Below are 19,061 nucleotides of genomic sequence, written 5' to 3'. Positions count from 1 at the left end.
CAAAACAAAAAATATTGAAACCGAAGGGGTAAATTTCCTTAGAAGGCTTTCGATAGGGGTATTGGGCCAAATTCCTCCAAAAAAAAACAAGCAACAGCTTGTGGCACGTTGTAGGTTCCCGCCCATATACAAATTGTGATTCGAGGTTGTATAAGGCCTAATAAGATTTCAAAGGCCCTCTATGCTGGACCCTAATTTTCATGGACTAATAGGCCCAAAATTATTTTGCATTACAAGACCAATACTTAATGATAGATGTGTATATGTATTACATTTTGACGGCAAATAAGCTCTAGCAGCTCGTAATTGGATCGAGTTTCGCTCAATTTTTAAATTGTTTCAACTTTACTTTGAGTCGAGTTTTAATAAGAAATAAATCTCACGAGCTAAATTTGAGAAAAAAAAAATTAAATTTATTTTATCGTTTATATAGATATATATATATATATATTTTTTTTTCTAAAAAAAAATTATCGTTTATATATATATATATATATATTTAGATGTATTTTGAATCTAAATATATTGTGTATTTATAATATATAAATAATAATTTTATATTTTAAATTTATAAAATTTTGTAAAATTAAATTAATTTTATAAATGAAATTTATTAATTATTAATGTTAAAATTTTTATTATGAAAAAAAATAAAAATTTAAGTTTTAAAATTTTTATAATATAACGAATAGAACCGAATTAAACTTGAGCTTTTTATAAGTGAATCAAATCGAGTTTGAGCAATTAATTTTAAAATCTTGTGAATTTAAACTGATCTTAAACACCTTAAAAACATGCTAGCCAATCTTAAAAATGTCAATACTCAGCTCGACCAGACTCGTTTCAACTCCTAATTACAAGACCAAGAAATATGTAATAAAATACTAAATGCATTGAGCCAATTAAATATATTATTTTGTGCTCAAATTATACAATAATACATGTTTCTGGACAGGCAGGCAGGCAAGCTATCATTTTGCTCTGCTTTATTAATGTTTTGCTATATATTCACATGAAAAACAACACCCTCGATTGTTTCATTATTTTGTGTATTATAAAATTTACAGGGCATGTCCATCTATTTTGAACTCCAACACAAATTAAATAATGATAATATATTAATAAATTTCAATCCCTCCAGCTTACATTCACTATAATAAAAAATCCCCATCACTTCCGCTTACATCAGCTATATTTGATACATTTCTATTGAAAATTTAAATTTAAAAAAAAAAATGGTTAACCCATCTGATATCTTTTACATTTTATCATAACTTTAACCAATATTGCCTTAATTTCTATATTTATATCAATATGATATTAATTCTTATGTCATGTAGATAACAATTTATATTTATCTTTAAACATGCTTTAAAAATAAATATTCTTTGACAATGTTTACGCCTTAACATTTAAAATAAAATATTATCATTGAAAAATAATTTTTTATTTAAATATTGTCTACATTGTTTATTTATTATATCTATTCTCATAATCTATATTTTTATTAGAGATGCCCCCACTTTTCCATATATTTTTACATCGATAACTTTTTTTTCCCCCTTTATTTGTTTGTTTTATGCCGTCTACTACCATTATCTAGGGTTTGTTTTATGCCATCTACTGCCATTATCTAGGGCACCTTTTGAAAAGCCTCTGATCTAAAATCCTGTCCGGGTTCCGTACCACCAATGGAAAAATTAAGCAGCGTCAATTTAAAAAGCTTAAGCCTAACTGATAAAATTTTGTCAGAAAAAAGAAAATTGCCGTAGTGCCGATAAAGAACAAAAACCTGCAAACTCATCGCACATCTGATGGTTGTTTCTTCTATTATTGGATCTTTTTCTACTGCAAATGACAGAGTAAAATATTTCAAATGCAGGAATTTTTCTAAAAGTCGACACGACTAATGCAAATCCAAAGGAAAGGAGAAGCAAAACTAAAATGGAATCATAAAAAAGTTCAATAAATATTTTTCCCCAGACCCAAATAAAGGATGAATCAGAAAAGAAAAATAACAAGTCCTTGATGCTTGTTGGGGCAAACTTGATGAAATCCACCATAATATTCTTTGATGCAACATAGACATTTATCCTCTTAAGCCTGGTATTTGTGGTCTTTGAATCATCTAATGGCTTTGTATTTAATTTTGATCTTCATATTCCATGTTTTTATAATTTCATGTCTATAGAAAATCGACCCAAATTAAAAATGAAAATCAGGTTAGGTCAGGTCCGCTCGGAAGAACAGCCGAAAACTTTTCGAAGGAAATAGCCATAATACATATAAGAATTTAATAAAAATAAAATAATTAAAGCAGCCCTAGATAGTGGTAGTAGACGGGAAGAAAAGGGAGAAGAGAGAGGGCACGTGTGTGTGAAAGAGGGAGAGGGAAAAAGAAAAAGAAAAAGAAAAAGAGAGAGAGAGAGAGAAAATAATAATAAAATAAATATAAAATAAACATATATTTTTATTGATACTTTTATTATTAAATTATGTGACACGTTGCACATTTCTATCACAACACATGGCTCTTTTTCCTCATGACATGACACGTGGTACTTTCAAGTAGTGACATATGGCACAATTTAAGAACTTTCTCAATTACTTTACTATCTATAAAAACTAGTTTTAGAATACATGAATATAACTTTACAAACTCATAATTTTTCAATCAAAGGTCCAAATTAGACGTGTCATCAATTTACGAACTCGTATCAATGAGCACTTTCATATAACGTATGGGTCAATGCTAAAATCTATGTAAATAAAAATTCAACTCCAGACTTATTGACCAGTTCGAATCGCATCTTTTTTTTACCATAACTTTCTACTCTTAGCTTTGATTTTTGCATACTACTATTCTATGAACTCGTGTCGATGAATACTTTATCATGGTACATCGATCAACATGAAATTCCACTCATAATAAAAAGTCAACCATGAAACCCATTTGGTCAACCCCAATCAACCTTGGTCAAACTTGGACATTTTCTTAAGTCGGGGTGTTACAACCTTGTTGAGTACAAAGCTGACAGCGGCCTTTATAACCACTGGAAGGAGAATAGTGTTGCCTTCTTGGTTGTGGATGAGGAATGATAGGTTTGGAAATAGAGGAAGAGGAGGATGGACGGAACCTGTTTGCCGTGTTGGCAGTAATTGGTGAGTCAATTAATTTGGTCTCATGCCCTGTGATATGGTTTTAGTGTTCAACAATCTTTTCATATAACTTTTCAAAGCTGATAGGAGTATCCTGAGATTGAAAAGCGGCAAAAATACTTTCATAATCAGATGACAAGCCATTGAGAATATAAAGAGTAAGATCCTCATCTATCACAGGTATATCAATCAAAATGAGCTCATCAGCTGCGATTTTTACATCATTCAAAAATTCCAAAACCAACCGAGTGCCTTGAGATCTGATAAGCCGCTCCTGCAAGCGAAGAATCCAAGATCGCGAAGGTTTAGCAAAAACTGATGCAAGTTTCTACCAAGCTTCCTTTAATGTTTCTGCGACTAAAACAAAACGATGAATATCAGGTGATAAAGAAGCAAGAAGAGCACAAAGAAGTAATGAGTCTTAACAGATCCAAAAAAGATAATTCGAATTTGAAGAGTTGTCAAGGAGAGTCTGTGAAGGATAGGGAAGGGTTCCATCAATAAACCCATATAAGTCATAACCGATGAGAAGAGCATCAAATTACTTTTTCCATGGAAAATAAGTATTCTCAGTAAGTTCTAATGGGGCTTGGGTAGCAATATTTATCACTACAAGTGTACGATTAATGAAGATAGGTTCAGTGATAATTGGTATAGGTGTAGCCGAGGTTGAAAGTTTGGAAATAAGTGTTGTTGGATTAGACATGATATCAATTTTGAAAGGAAGAACTCGATGGAGTAAAGAATTGCTCTGATACCATGTAAAGGTTTGGCAAATATATACACAACTTGATACAAGAAGAAAGGATAAGCACACATGATAAGCCTAACTAATGATACATATCAGTACAAACTACAAAGAACAGCTTTTAGGATAATACAGTTACATAGCCTTATCACCTGCTTGGTATTTATTTTGAAAGTTACCTTTGTTTCTTTGTAGTAATGATTTATTTCAAAAGTATAACTATGTTGTTTTTTATGTATGCAATAGGAGTTGTTGCATGGCTTAAAACAATTTTCATTTGATGATGGAAAGTACTGATAATTCATCTGACAAACATAAACTTTTGGGTTTCTTATAAGGACTGCAAAATGTTTGCGTCATTGGTGTGGAACATGTAGAGATATGCATACTCAGAGGAGGGAGGGGATGAATTAGATGAGGAGGGCATTGCATTAACAAGCAGAAGTGCTGTTAGTGATTTGAATGGTATGGCAACTAAAGAAGATTCTCACATTGGTCTTGGTGAAGATATGGAGGAGGATATATAAGAAAGAAAAGGATAGTTCCATTGTTGACATGTAAAAGAGAAGACAATAATGAATCTATAGCTGCTTATCTAATTTTGTAAATCTCAGTATCTTGTTGTATGTAGAAATCTGACGAGAATTGACCAAGAATAGAAAAACAAACTTGTGATACCTTATATAAAACAAAATCAGAGTTGAACCAATGGAGGCTTCATGATCTCATTTGTAACAGCCCAGACTACTCGCATGAGATATTGTCCTTTTTGGACCTGTGGAATTCTCTTACAATCCAGCCCTCAAGGTTTTAAAAGGCCTTTTAAGAGAAAGGTATCCACACCCACTTATAAGGAGTGTTTCGTTCCCCTTTCAAACCGATGTGGGACTTCACAATCCTCCCCACTTGGGGCCCAGCATCTTCGCTGGCACACCGATCCAGGTACTGGCTCTGATACCATCTGTAACAGCTCAGATCACCCGCATGAGATATTATCCTCTTTGGGCCTAGAAAATCCTCTTACAATCCAACCCTCAAGATTTTAAAAGGCCTCTCAAGGGAAAAGTATCCACACCCACTTATAAGGAGTGTTTCACTCCCCTTTCCAACCGATGTGGGACTTCACAATAAAATGCGTCTCTATGATTAGAAGTCCCACCCCTTCATCTGCCAGTCCCACTAGCCTGGACCTCCCAGGTCCAAACGAGATACTGTCCGCTTTGGAAGCAACGTGGTGAATCCAAACCTTCCCCTCATGGTTTTAAATATGTCTCTGTCAGAAAGGCCTTTCTGGGCTCCTTTGGGGAAGGCTAGGACCCGTCCAAGACCCCTCACCAGAACTCTAGACAAGCCCTGATCCCAAAGAAACACCACCGAACCCTTCAATGGAAAATCCGGCAGCATCTCTCCTAAGGGAAGGACTTACCATAAAATTTACCTGTACAAAAATGCACTCCTGTATGTATCACCTTATTCCTCCCACCTTACTACAATAATTTCCACGATGGCAGCACTTCGATAACAATTTGTATAAAACACACATATATATGCAATAAGAATAATCAACTAAATAAACAACCAAAAATACCTTTAATCATTCATGTCCGCCCACACCACCCACTTATTTCCTTACATTTCAAATATCATGTTACAAAATATAACGATGTGTAATATAGGAAGAAAAGTAAAACAATCATCACATCAACAACAATAATAATAATAACAGTCGTTTTCATGGTAAAAATAGTATTAATATCATTTGTCATATTTACCCAAAGGTAATCACTTGTCCAAGGGCTATCACATAATTACACCTGTCACAAGGATTATCTCACCTGTCCAAAGGCTACCACTTGTCCAAGGACTATATACTTGCCCAATGACTATCTTTCTTGCCCGTAGGCTGTGATACTTGTCCAGATAATAATAATAATAATAAATAATGGCAATAATAATAATAATCATAATGATGATGATAATATTAGTAATAATAAAAATAATTGTAAATATAATTCTGATAAATAATAATTGCAATATTAATAACAAGAATAATATTAATAATAGTAATGACAATAAAAGCAATTAAGTATAATGTTAGAAAATCAAGTTATGAATAGATAGAATAGTGCGAGGTCAAATAATATTTTAAAATTCAAAATATATTATGAAATATACACTCGTATTAGGGGTACAAACGATACCATTCAATATGTTGTGCAATTTATGATTCCAATTGTCGCCGGCATCTTGCTACCAATACAGTCCGGGATGGTTGCCTAGATTGGCCGTCCAATCCCCTGGACTCGTAGGTAACATAGTTACGAGGCTAGCTCTTGATGGACCATATCAAATCGCTGTCCCCGTACGATGTGATACATACAAATATAAAATATACATATATATATATATATATATATAAATACAAAAGATACTTGATGCACATACTATATACCAGTGGTGTCCTACAGTGCCTAGCGTCTCAAAGCACAGTTTGACGGGGAGGTTAAAGAGAGAAACCGGCATACGGTCGCATGGCATCTCACCGCACCCCTACTAACAGGTGTCCTAGCCATGGAGGGGGGTGGATGATGCTCACTGTGCATTATATCTTGCCTACCCTCAGTCCGATGGCAACCACAGGACAACTCTATAAATCAACCTGTGCGCTAATCACATCCATATGCATCTGCACGCTAATCACATCCACAACTACAGAACACCGGTACGTGTATGGTGCATCGAAAATCGATAAAATAATTTATAATATTATAAAATTTGAATTTTTATAAGATACACTTAAATTTATGCACTTTTATCAAATTCACAAAATTCCAAAAAATATAATTTTGATCACAACAAGTCAATATAATCAATTCCTCAAACCTTCAATTCAATTTATACTAAAAATGTTATTAGTGAAGCCATATAAAAAGTTATATATAGTTAAATACATAAGATTAAATATCATCCAATAAATCATATATTTTCAAATATCAAAATCTCATAAGCACAGCTGGATTAAATACTTCCTTTCAAATGTATATAATTATATATTTTCATATAAAATCACACATTATATGTATATATATTTATATATATACCCAAAGCTTCAACAATATATATATATATATATATGAATATACATACATATATGCATCACATGTTCACAGTACATGTATATATATACATATATCAATCTATACACATGCTAATTATAATTTTCGTATAATAATTCCAATCAACATACAAGCAAACTCACAAAATCTATAACGATCTTTTACACCTTCTGTTTAATATTATCAACATTGTCCACCCTAATTTGATAAAATACAAGATGAACCCGTATGGCCTAAACTGCAAATTTGGGATTTTTCAATATTTTGACAATTAATTCAAATTGATCATTTCTTTAACTCCCAACAATCATCAATAACTTAATTGTAGCAACAATTAGTAAAAACTTGCTCAATTTCTATCCAATTTCAACATAAACATAAATCCTACCTCCATCAGTGGCAACTTTCTAAATATTCAACTAAAATTCACATTCTAAGTACCAAATTGAAGCTTATCATGAGAACATTAATAATATACCTTCAATTAGTCCAATCACCACCAAAGGTCGTCGGAATCCTATCGTGAAATTGCTGCCGAAATGGGCTCTTGTCATATCTCTCGAATGAGCAAGATTTGAGCCAATCTAAGATTGGAAATGGACTCAAGAGGGCCCAAATTTATGGAAAAAAACCCATCACATGGCTAGTATCTACCGAAAAACTGGCTAACAGGGAGGACGCCGATCGCTGGTGCTGGGCACCTATCCTAGCTTGTCCGTCGACCAACTGGCAGGAGATTCGACGGCTGGGCTCGCCTAGCCGTGGGCCATCCCAGCGGCTGGCTCATGTGGTCGCTTGACATTCGAAAAAGATGCAGACAGAGAGAGAGGGACCGACGGGAGGGAGAGAGGAAGAGAGGAGAAGAAGAAGAAGAAGAAGAAGAAGAAGAAAGGAAGAATAAACTCCCATGATATTTTCCCACGTGGGGGAGAAGAAAAGAAAAAGAAAATAATTAAATAAATATATAAAATAATATTAAACTAATAATATAATATAAAATAATAAAATAATAATAATAAAATAATGTAATAGTTAATTGTCTGAAATGTGACATTTTCTTGTCATGACACATGGCACCCTTTATAATGTTACACATGGCATTGCTGTTCACGCGCGCTCACAGATCGATGAATAGTAACAACAATCTCGGAAAAACTTTACAGGTCCGTAACTTTCCAACCGTATGTTCAAATCAGGCATGCCGCTAGTCACAAACTCGTATCGACGAGTATTTCACAATCATACATAAGTCAAACCTCAATTTTACAAGAATAAAAAGTCAACTCTGGCACTCTCGAACAGTTCGGACCTCAACTTGTTTTACTCATAACTTTCAAACTGTAGCTCTGTTTTCGACATGCTACTAGTCTACATACTCGGGGTCGATGCATACTTCGCAATGGTGCCTTGGTCAACCTAGAATTCTTACCGAATCAAAAAGTCAACATTTGACCATTCTAGATCAACGACGATCAACTTCGATCAACTTAAGAAATTTCCGGTGTACTTTGGGATGGGGTGTTACATCATTAGCAAATATAACTATTTGCTGATTGTAATCTACGCAGATGGTTCTTCTCCTTGTACCATATTGTAGATGTTAATTTCTTGTAGGGGCTTCATATTCCAACTATATTTTTTAGTCAATCAATGCACCTTTTGTTAATGATGTTTAGATCATGTTATATTAGGGTAAACCATGTTAGTGATTTATTTAATATATGCTTGATTGCTATCAAATGATGGTAGGAGTAACAACTTGTCATAAGAGACAAAGGCAAATAGTCAACATAAGTGAAAAACAACACTAACAACAAATAGGAAACTTTAAGTAAAATAATGTCCCAAAAAAAAACGAAAAAATGTGAAGTCCCACATCGGTTGGAAAGGGGAATGAAGCACGCCTTATAAGGTGGTATGGATACCTTTCCCTTATGATGCATTTTGACAAAACTGTGCGGGCAGGGTCCAAAGCAGACAATATCGCATGCGGGTGGTCTAGGCTATTACCGTTGGTATCAGAGCCAGTATCCGGATCGGTGTGCCAGCAAGAACACTGGGAGCCAAGGGGAGAGGATTGTGAAATCCCACATCGGTTGGAAAGGAGAACGAAGCACATCTTATAAGATAGTGTGGATACATTTCCCTTGCGATATGTTTTGACAAAACCGTACGGACGGAGCCCAAAGCGAATAATATTGCATGCGGGTGGTCTGAGCTATTACAAAAAAAGTAAGTACGCATACAAATTGGGTACAAAAAATATGTTGAAGATTGAAATAAATGAATGCATTGACGTGTGTCAATAACGAAGTAATAATACTCACGAAAAGGTGGGAGCTCATCCATGCAGTGACTTTGTTTTGACTACTCGATCACCTATTCCAACTTCGGAGTTCGGAGATAGTGTTATGGCAAAGAATGTCCGTTGTTGTTTTTCATGTATCAACTCTAAATTTGAATCTCAGCCTTCAAAAAAATAAAAGAGAAAATATATATATATATATATATATATCATAAGCCAGAAGGTTTCATTGGCCAAAAAATATATATTTTTCATCGTGGCCTATTGAAAATATCTCTAAATTTGATGCATGCGTGGAGTGCTTACCGCCATCTTGGTTCATTGCCTTGCACCGTTGAGCACCGCCACCTTATTTTTTCTTCTTCATCATATTTACTGAACTTGTCATCTTTTAGCATAGAAAAATAAAAAAATAAAAAAGAACATGTCATCAATAAGTTAAAATAATAATAATGATAATAATGCCAACCAACATGAAAAACCTTAATAACAATAAAAATAGAAATAAAAATAAAAAAGAGCAGCAAGTAAAAACCTTTTTTGGAAAAACAAAATACTTGAAAAACCCTACGTACCTGTGTCATCATCATCATCATCATCATCTTCTTCTTCTTCTTCTTCTTCAATTATTGGTACTCTTTCTCGTTTGGAATCATCTAAGAGTACTCCATCATGAGAAATATTCATCTCTAGGCATTTAGACACTGACAAAGTAATATGGAATGGGAATCTGACATTGTAATTCCAAGAGCAAAAGCCTTTGAGATTTGGTAGGTCAGAAAGTTTCAAATATTGCAGCCGACTGAAAGTAATTTCATTTTCTTCATCAATAATACCCCCATGGTCGTCATCACATGCAACAATTTCTATCATTCTTTGACAGTTTTGAACTTTCATCTTCACAAGATTGATGAAGCTTTTAGCCACTGAATATGTGATTAAATGCTTCATTCCATTACAGTTGGCTACTTCCAATTCCACAATATTACTGAAGGAAATAGCAGATGAAACTATATTCTTTAGTCTTGGACAATCCTCCACTTGTAGAGTTTCCAAATTAGGGAAAACTGGACCTCCAAAATGAGAGTTGCCTTTCCATACATGCTTCAGCTTTTGCATCATAGCAATTTTGAGAGTTTTTAAGTGTGTCAGCTGAGTCCAACCTAGATGTAGTTCCCCATCCAAAGATCCTTCTTGGATAAATATTTCTTCAATATTTCCATATAATACATAAAGTGTTTCAAGATTGTGACATTTTTGAAATAAAATAGATGGAGGAACAGTTGATGTAATGTGTCGGCAAAAAACGATGAGAAACTTAATTTTAAAAAACTCTACCGGGAGTGAACCATACGATGTCTCCTTCATGTCCAACGCCAAGGTTTTCAAATTGGAGAAAGAAAGCTGTCATATATATTACCAACATGTTAAAAGATAAACTTTTTGACCAAAGTTATAAAGATAAGCTAGCTAATTAATTAGCACATTATAATTATTCTTCTTAAAGTTTTAGACAATCTTTATTTTTTTTAATTAGTTGAGTTTAATTATAATATAATGCATAAATTTTGATCACGTTAACAAATTAATGCATAATTTTTAGAATTTATTCTATAACTATGTGATTTGGGAAAATAAATAAATAAAAGAGTTAGGTTTAGGAGTGACTAGAGTAAAAGGGTTATCTTTGGTATAGCAAAATTAACCTAGATAAATAAATGTTACATAAATGAATAATCTCACTAAATAAATAAAAATGTTTGATTGCAACTTGAACCGGTATATATAGTAATTTTTAGAAAAAATTTAAAACCCATTGAATATATAAATTAATAATTGATTAAACTTATAAGAAAATAAATAAAATATATAAACATTTACAATACATAATAAAAAAATTTTACTTAAGAACTTTTATTCCTTCCATTAGTAGGCTTATTTGTATGGTGAAATTCCCTATTAATTATTTTTTTTACTTGTTAATTGAGTTGTGATCAATCCGTGATTTTAGATTTGATCAAGTGTAATTAGTTTTTTATTTATTAATATATATTAAATAATTAGTAAAATTATTTTTCAAAAATAATATAAAATTCTTTTTTAAATTGATAAAAATTTATTTAACAATAAATTAATAAATTATTCATTTATCAATAAATAAATAACCGTTTTAAATGAATAATTTTTTATAGTACCATATATATTTATTTATAGAGGTTTTAGTGTATTTACCTTCTCGAATAAAAAGAATACTTGTTTATAGGTTGGTATGCCCAAGTGATGATGTTGCTGCTGCAAACATGAAGATTCCGCAGCCAGCATCTCTAGTTTGTCACATCTATATACCAAAAATTCAGTGAGTGAGGGCCACTTGGAAGTATGCATCCCCGGATAGAAACTACTGAGCTGCGGCAGATTGTAGAGGCATACATCCTTTGCACTTGGAAACACAAACTTAGGCATGGTTGCTTCTTCTACTCCCACTTCTTCACCAATGATTTCCTCCAGTGTCTCACAATGGTGAATCCACAACGTCTGTAGCTTCTTAAGATTTCTATTTCTGGCCATGTATGCTGGGAATACATTTTTCAGATTTCTACAGTTGCGAATATAAACTTCACAAAGATTTCGACAGCTGAACATTTCCGAATGATGAGGCGCTAATAATGAATCACTAAAGACCGCTTGCAATGAATCACAGTTCCTTATATCTAAAACCTTCACATTACTGTCCAATCTTTGGAGTATACAGGGCTCAAGAATATGTATTAAACTTTGGCAAGCATCAACCTGGATTTCGGTGAGTTTGCAAAACGAATTTGGATCAAGTTGGGTGTGCCATATTGTCCGCAACTTATGCAAGCCTTCGATAACCAATTTCTCCAAGCTAGGAAAACCAACCTATATGATCCATAACAAGTTTTATTTATTGAGAACATCCAGTTATATATATCCAAATATATATGTGTGTGTGTGTGTGTATAGATATATATAGTTCTGAAACTAATACAAGCATATCCTCACCTTTTCGTCAAACAAATAGTGTAGAGCATCATCTCTTATATTTTTGCTCATGCGACCATGGATGAATGGCCCCAGCTTAGTGCAATCCTTTATATCCAAGGAATTCAAACTTGAAAATTTGAGGTAAGTTGCTGATGAGCAGAATGTTTCCAAGTTTGCAAGAGTATTGAGCTCCAGAGATTCTAGATTAGCAAAAATATTGTTATCAATATTTTCTTCAATGCCATTATATTCTTCTGTTGATATTATCTCCACCATATTTTGGCATCTGCATATCCGAAGCTTTTTGAGTTGCACAAAGTTTTTAGCCATGGAAGATGAAGACAAGAAAGTTAAACCAGCACAGCCATCCACGATCAAGTTTGTTAAGTTTTCAACAAGCTTTGGGAACGCAACCTGTTCCTGTTTTTTGTGTATAAGAACAATTGATGTTAAGAAATTAAGTAATTCAATGTATTTAATATATATTGATGAGGCTATCTTCTTTAGTCAAACTCACACTGAAATTCCATGCGATGTTGCAAACATACATCATTCATGTTGAGGATATCAACACTGATTTAGGATTCTAGAATAATCTATAATATTCTATTATTACCTTCATGAAGACTTAGAGAGCACGTAAAAATTGGAAATTGATAAAAAAATCAGCAGTAAAAATCTTTGGTCCACGGCCAACCTACAATCATCTTAGTCGGCAAATATAAGCTCTCAAGTAAGTTAGTGGGTCTGTTTGTGAGAGCTACTAGGAAGAGTGCATGAGCTCTCAGGTAAGTTAGTCTGTCTGTTTGTGAGAGCTAGTGGGAAGAGTGTCTAAGTAATAGGCTTGTTAGATGTTTAGTGTCCCAAAGGTTTGTATGGTGTGAGTCCCGCTGAATGTATGAGTGTTTTATGATGTTGTCTATGTATTTTTCTTGTATAACTCATTAATATAATATAAGTGATTTTACCCCAACAATTCATATGTATTATACTAATAGTTATGAGAGGTTTTTGGTACGGGAAAACATGTGTTCGTTTTTGGCTTTTGTTATTCTTCTTCTTTTATATATCATTATTATCATATGATGTGTCAATATATTAGGTGTTAAAAAAATACCATAAACATGAATAATTGGAAACCTAAAATGGATAAGAAAAACTCAGCACAACTACAAGATGTTATTTGTCACATCCCTTGACAAATAAAATTGGACCGTAAACAAAGTTGGTGATACAATCATATTTGTATTTTTATGCTCATACATATCCATGTATTTATCAAATGTACCTTAATTACATTACGTACAAAAATAATTGTGTATATGAGAAATGCTAGTGAAAATAAATAAATAAATATATATATATATATATATATCATGTTGGAATAAAAAATCATACCTTATGACTGAAAAATTCCAAGGAACTAACGATTCCATCAGTCTGAATGAGTTCTTTGAACCTTGTTATATTTCTATCATTATTTGAGAAGAAACAAGCAAGCTTTGGTAGACTTTCCATTGTCAAAGATCGTAGCTGAAGAAATTCAATGCGATCAATATTTACTTGAGCCTCAAAATTTTCTTCATTTTCATCAACAACAATCTCTTTCATGTTATTGCAATCAACCACTTTTATTTCTTGAAGCTGCAAAAAGTGCAGGGCAGTAGAAAAGGAAAAGAGGTTCTTCAATTTGGGACACTTTTCCACTTGTATGATTGTTAAGTGTTTAAAAGACCCACGTGGCAGTTCCCCAGAGCATACACTTTCCAAACTAACGAGGTTGCATAGAAATAATGCTTCTAAGACGGGGAAGGCAATATTCGAAGAACTCCAGCAGTTTACAATCTGCAAAATTTCAGGATTATTTTGGACATGGAGATTTATCAGTCGCGGAAAACCATCCATGTCTAGTTGGTAAACAACATCATTAACTCCCTCCAACACATCCAAGTACAAATCTTCAGATTTTTTCATCAGTGTTTGAAGACCTTGGTCCAATTGATTGGTTTGAGAGAGCTTAAGTTTCAACGACTTGGGAGTTAAGTTTGGACCAGACCCCATCCAAACTTCACCAACAATAGATATCTTGAAATATACCAACTTCTCAGAAAAACAATTGATTGGTAACTGGCTAGCATCCTTAAAATTTACGTATAATGTGGTCAACTTAGACAAATGCTTTAGCTCTGAAAGGCTAGCATTACATCTTTCATTGTCATTGCTTACTTGTTCAATCTCCCAGTTGATGAAGTTGTTATCCATCCTCAAAATTTCTAATCTTGTCAAGCGGGATATGACATTCGGATGAATCACTTCAAGTTCAGGGCAACCATTCACATCCAACAGCCGTAGTCGAGTCAACTGACTAAGCTCTTTGGGTAACAGTTTAAACTTGGAATGCACCAAGCTAAGAATTTCCAAGCTTCTTAGCTCACCAACCATAGCTATACTTCTCAATTCGCAGTCATCTAGACATAATGTTTGCAGATTTGTTAAAAAAAGAATAGATGGAGGCAGTGAGGGAATACAGGTACAGGTTAAATCTAAAACTTTGAGTTCTCTCACCTCCTTGAAAAAGTTGTGGGGAATTGACAGTGATTTTTGTGCAGCATACAATTTGAAGAGTTGTAGCTTTGGGCATTCTAACTGCTCAGGAAGTTTGGGAATGTTGATCCAATGGAAAGATAATAAGGTGCACTTTTCAAGGAATTCTTTGTTTGGCCATTCCTTGAATTCGTCTCCATCTATTAGTGATAAGAAATGCTGATCTCTAGAAGCAATTTTTCTGGCAATGTCACGTGTAAGATCATGCATTGTGGCAAAGTCATTTGGAGAAGTATCTAGCAACAAACAAGAATCTTTGAGTTTATCAACCAATGAATACAATCTACTACGTTCTTCTTCCATTGTATTGATGCCTTGAAACAAACTAAAACCCAAACCCTTTGCATATTCGAACAAGTCTTCAACATAATTGTATCCCCCAACCATACCACAGATCAAAAACAATGATTGCACCTCCTCACCTTCCAACTGATTGTAACTCCACTCTATCCCCGAGTACGCTTTTTCCTGCATTTCTTTTCCTTCACACATTTTTTGAAGTCTCAGAGCGTCTTTCCATGAGTGTGAACTTTTACCTTTCAATGCTTTTGCAAGTGTCACAACCAAAATTGGCAAGCCTGAACATCTTTTGGCTATTTGAAGTGCTATGTCTCGAATATCAGGGTCTTTAACAGCATCACCTACTATATTCTCAAACAAACTCCAAGTTTCTTTTTCGTCTAAAACTTCCAGTCGAAACTCCTTCTGCGTGCCAATCTCGGAGGACAATACGTCTCGTTTTCTTGAAGTCAACAGAACTTTACATATCCCAAATGGAAGTCCCAACGTTTCCAAGTCAAGCATTTCCCAAACGTCATCCAGAATTACAAGAATAGTCTTGTTTCTTATGTAGTCACTTAGAAGGCGCGCACGTCCTGCTATGGTCAGATTTTCATCAATCTCCACACCAAATTTTTCCGCAATTTCTCTTTGAATTCTCTTCAAATCTGGATTATGTCTCACTTCTACTTTGGCCACATTATCAAATAACTTCTCCTCTTCTGCTCTCCTGCCAATTTCTTTGACAAGTGTGGTCTTTCCAACACCAGCCATTCCAAATACTCCAATCATGTGGATATTAGAATCTGTGAGTTCCTTTATAATTTGAGTTGCAAAAGAAACCCTCGATTCAAAAGCTAGGTACCCAGCAGTTGTCCATACGTCCTTTGGAGGACTGGCATATGAGACACCACTAGGAAAGTCTCCCCCTTGTCGGATTTCAACAACTACTTGTGCAATTTTTGCTGCTTTCCGGCTTGGACGATAACGGGATGAAATCAAACTTGGACACAACCCCAATAGAGACTTGTTCTTCTTCCATTGGTTTTCATCTTTCAAGAATTCATTTGCCTCTCCAATCATCTCATCCACCTTTTTCATCCACCTCTCAACGTCAGCTTCCATTTTGTGGCCTTTTCTTAATGCTTCATCAACAGAGTGCTGGACCCTTCCTTTAGCATCAACTAAGTTGTCAACTTCACTCTTTAGGTTCTCAACATTGCTTTTCAAGTTTATTACGTAACCCACGTGCCGAACAACCGGTTCTATAATGTAGTCAACAATTTTTTCAACAGTTCTTTTAACAATTATGGGCAAAAAGTCCATGCTCACTTTCACAATTTTTCAACTATATGTTTTTCTTTTTCTTTTTCTTTTCTTTTTTTTTTTTTTTTTTTTTTTTTTTTTTTTTTTGTGGAACTGTCAGATACAAAGAAATTATAAACCAAATAAGCAATCAAAATTTTTGAACTGTCAGGCGACAGAGCAATAAGATAAATATAATATCGCAGGATAGCATTAAACGTAAGTGAAATCAAATAACTAATCGAAAGCCTTACTTTTGTCGCTTTCGGTCACAAATCAAGCTATAGATAGTTGCTCTTCCAGGTCCTTCTCTTACACCATGTACAGAACAAATCTGTAATCCCTCTGGTAATCTCGTCGACACAAAGTACCAAACAACAAACGGATTTTCTTTTTTCCTTTTTCTTTTTTTCTTTTCAGTTTCTTAAATATTTTCAGGAAGTAGAAATGATATGCAACGCAAAAGCAAAAAACCCAAAAAACAAGGGTTGGAGAGGAAATGATTGATCAAACCAAAGCTAGATAGAAACGACCGAAATAGAAATTACAAAGTAGAAACTGAATTGGGGTCCTCTTTTGACATTTTTCCAAAGAAAAGAATAAAATAAATGAGACAATAATAAATTATGAAAAAAAAAAAAAAAAAAGTTGAAGATAATCAATTTTATTTTCTTGCTACTGTTTATCTCCTCAGAAAGTTCTCAGAAACTTAGAAAGACCATCGAAACAGAGCTAAGCTCACCTATAAGAATAAAAAAATGAGACAATAATAAATTATGAAAAAGAAAGTTGAAGATAATCAATTTTATTTTCTTGCTACTGTTTGTCTCCTGAGGAAGTTCTCATAAACTAAGAAAGACCATCGAAACAGAGCTAAGTTCATCTATATGAATAAAAAAATAAGACAATAATAAATTATGAAAAAGAAAGTTGAAGATAATCAATTTTATTTTCTTGCTACTGTTTGTCTCCTGAGAAAGTTCACAGAAACTTACAAAGACCATCGAAACAGAGCTAAGCTCTCCTATCATAGAAGCTTGCTTATACAGACACAAAGAAGACTAAACCAATTAAATTAAGATAGCTGGCCAACTAATTAACAAACACTGTTAACTAAGTACGTTAGTTGAAATAGAATTAAACTCCAAGACCCTCCCTTTAAACAAGAAACTGGAAGAAGCTTGAGAGAAAGTAACTAAGTAATAGGTACCACACGAAATTTGTTTCTTAAGAAAAGAAAAGGAGTGGTTCCTAAAGCCTTTGTGAAAATATTAGCGTTTGTTCTGCTGTGGGAACATAATGAATTTCCAACTCTTTATTCAAAATTTTATCACGAACAAAGTAAATATCAATCTCAATGTGTTTTATCCGAGCATGAAAAACTGAATTTGAAGCAAATGCTGCAGCACTAATATTATCTAATCAGACAATGGGAGATGGTAATTCAAGTTGTAACTCATAAGCTAGATGAGTTAACCAACTAAGTTCACAAGTGATGTGAGCCAAGGCACGAAATTCAGCTTTAATACTAGAATGAGCAACAGATTCAAGGGATGAAATTCAGCTTTAATACGAGAATGAGCAACAACAGATTGCTTCTTAGAACTCCAACTAAAAAGGTTAAGACCAAAAAATACACAGTATCATCCACTACATGATCACCAGTCATCAAGATTGCTTGCCCAATTACTGTCTGCAAAACCATGAAAAACCAAACTTTTTTTAAGAACAAACCATGATTCAGAGTCCTCTGAGATACCTTACAAGGCGTTTGCAGGCTTCCCAATGTGTAGTACGAGGTGAGTGTACAAACTGACACAACTTGTTGACAGTGAAGACTATCTCAAGGTGGGTAATAGTGAGATACTATAAAGCACCAACAGTACTCCGATATTGCTTAGGTTGAAGAAGAATATCACCATCATATAAAAACTAATGTTTAGAAGAGAGCATAGGAATGGAGTAAGCTTTAGCTGTATCTATTTTGGTTCTAGCAAGTAAATCTTAAAGGTATTTTGTCTGAGACATAAATATGCCATTTTTTGTTCTTTTTACTTCTAAACCAAGGAAGTAAGATAAATCTCCAATATCTTTGAGTGAAAACTCTCTGTGAAGTTGAGTAATAAGAGTAGTAACTAATTCTAAACTAAGTTGGGTAATAAGAGTAGTAACTAATTCTAAACTTGAAACTATGTTAACAAGATCATCCACATATACCAGAACGAACATATGAACTATTGAGTCTTGAGAATGAAAAGAGAACTGTCTGCCACAGAATTAATAAACCCACGTTCAAATAAAGCTGTCTTAAGTTTATCAAGTCAAGCTCAAGGAGTTTGCTTCAGACCAAACAAAGCTTTATTCAACCTACAAACATAATCGGGAAATTGAGCACTTATACATCCTTCAGGTTGTGTCATATACATATTTTCTTGTAGATCACCATTTAAAAATGCATTATTGAAGTTCAATTGACGTATGGGCCAATTATAGGATAAAGCAAGTGTGAGAATCACTCGAATAGAAGTGGGTCTGACCA

The 19,061-nt window shown here is 33.8% G+C and overlaps 1 protein-coding gene across 1 annotated transcript; it reads right to left on the bottom strand.

Annotated features, from left to right (window-relative positions):
* Nucleotides 1-3,202: 3,202 nt before the first annotated feature.
* Nucleotides 3,203-17,583, bottom strand: LOC107422622 (probable disease resistance protein At4g27220). Its single transcript, XM_060815368.1, has 5 exons — nucleotides 13,733-17,583; nucleotides 12,353-12,754; nucleotides 11,561-12,229; nucleotides 9,965-10,732; nucleotides 3,203-3,433 (listed from the first exon to the last, which is right to left on the bottom strand). Exons 1-5 carry the CDS (start codon nucleotides 16,541-16,543, stop codon nucleotides 3,203-3,205), a joined length of 4,881 nt encoding a protein of 1,626 aa, XP_060671351.1. The 5' UTR covers nucleotides 16,544-17,583.
* Nucleotides 17,584-19,061: the final 1,478 nt, after the last annotated feature.

The sequence above is a fragment of the Ziziphus jujuba genome, chromosome 3, assembly GCF_031755915.1.
Source record: "Ziziphus jujuba cultivar Dongzao chromosome 3, ASM3175591v1".
Taxonomy (NCBI): Eukaryota; Viridiplantae; Streptophyta; class Magnoliopsida; order Rosales; family Rhamnaceae; genus Ziziphus; species Ziziphus jujuba.
The sequence above is the reverse complement of the archived record's forward strand: the minus strand, read 5'-3'. Positions and strand labels throughout refer to the sequence as shown.

Excerpts from the sequence above, each read along its gene's own strand:
- LOC107422622 (XM_060815368.1), bottom strand. The coding sequence starts at position 16,543 with ATGGACTTTTTGCCCATAATTGTTAAAAGAACTGTTGAAAAAATTGTT. Across the intron at positions 12,755-13,732 it reads TGGAATTTTTCAGTCATAAG|GAACAGGTTGCGTTCCCAAA; the intron begins GTATGATTTTTT and ends CACAAAAAACAG. Across the intron at positions 12,230-12,352 it reads ACTATTTGTTTGACGAAAAG|GTTGGTTTTCCTAGCTTGGA; the intron begins GTGAGGATATGC and ends TGGATCATATAG.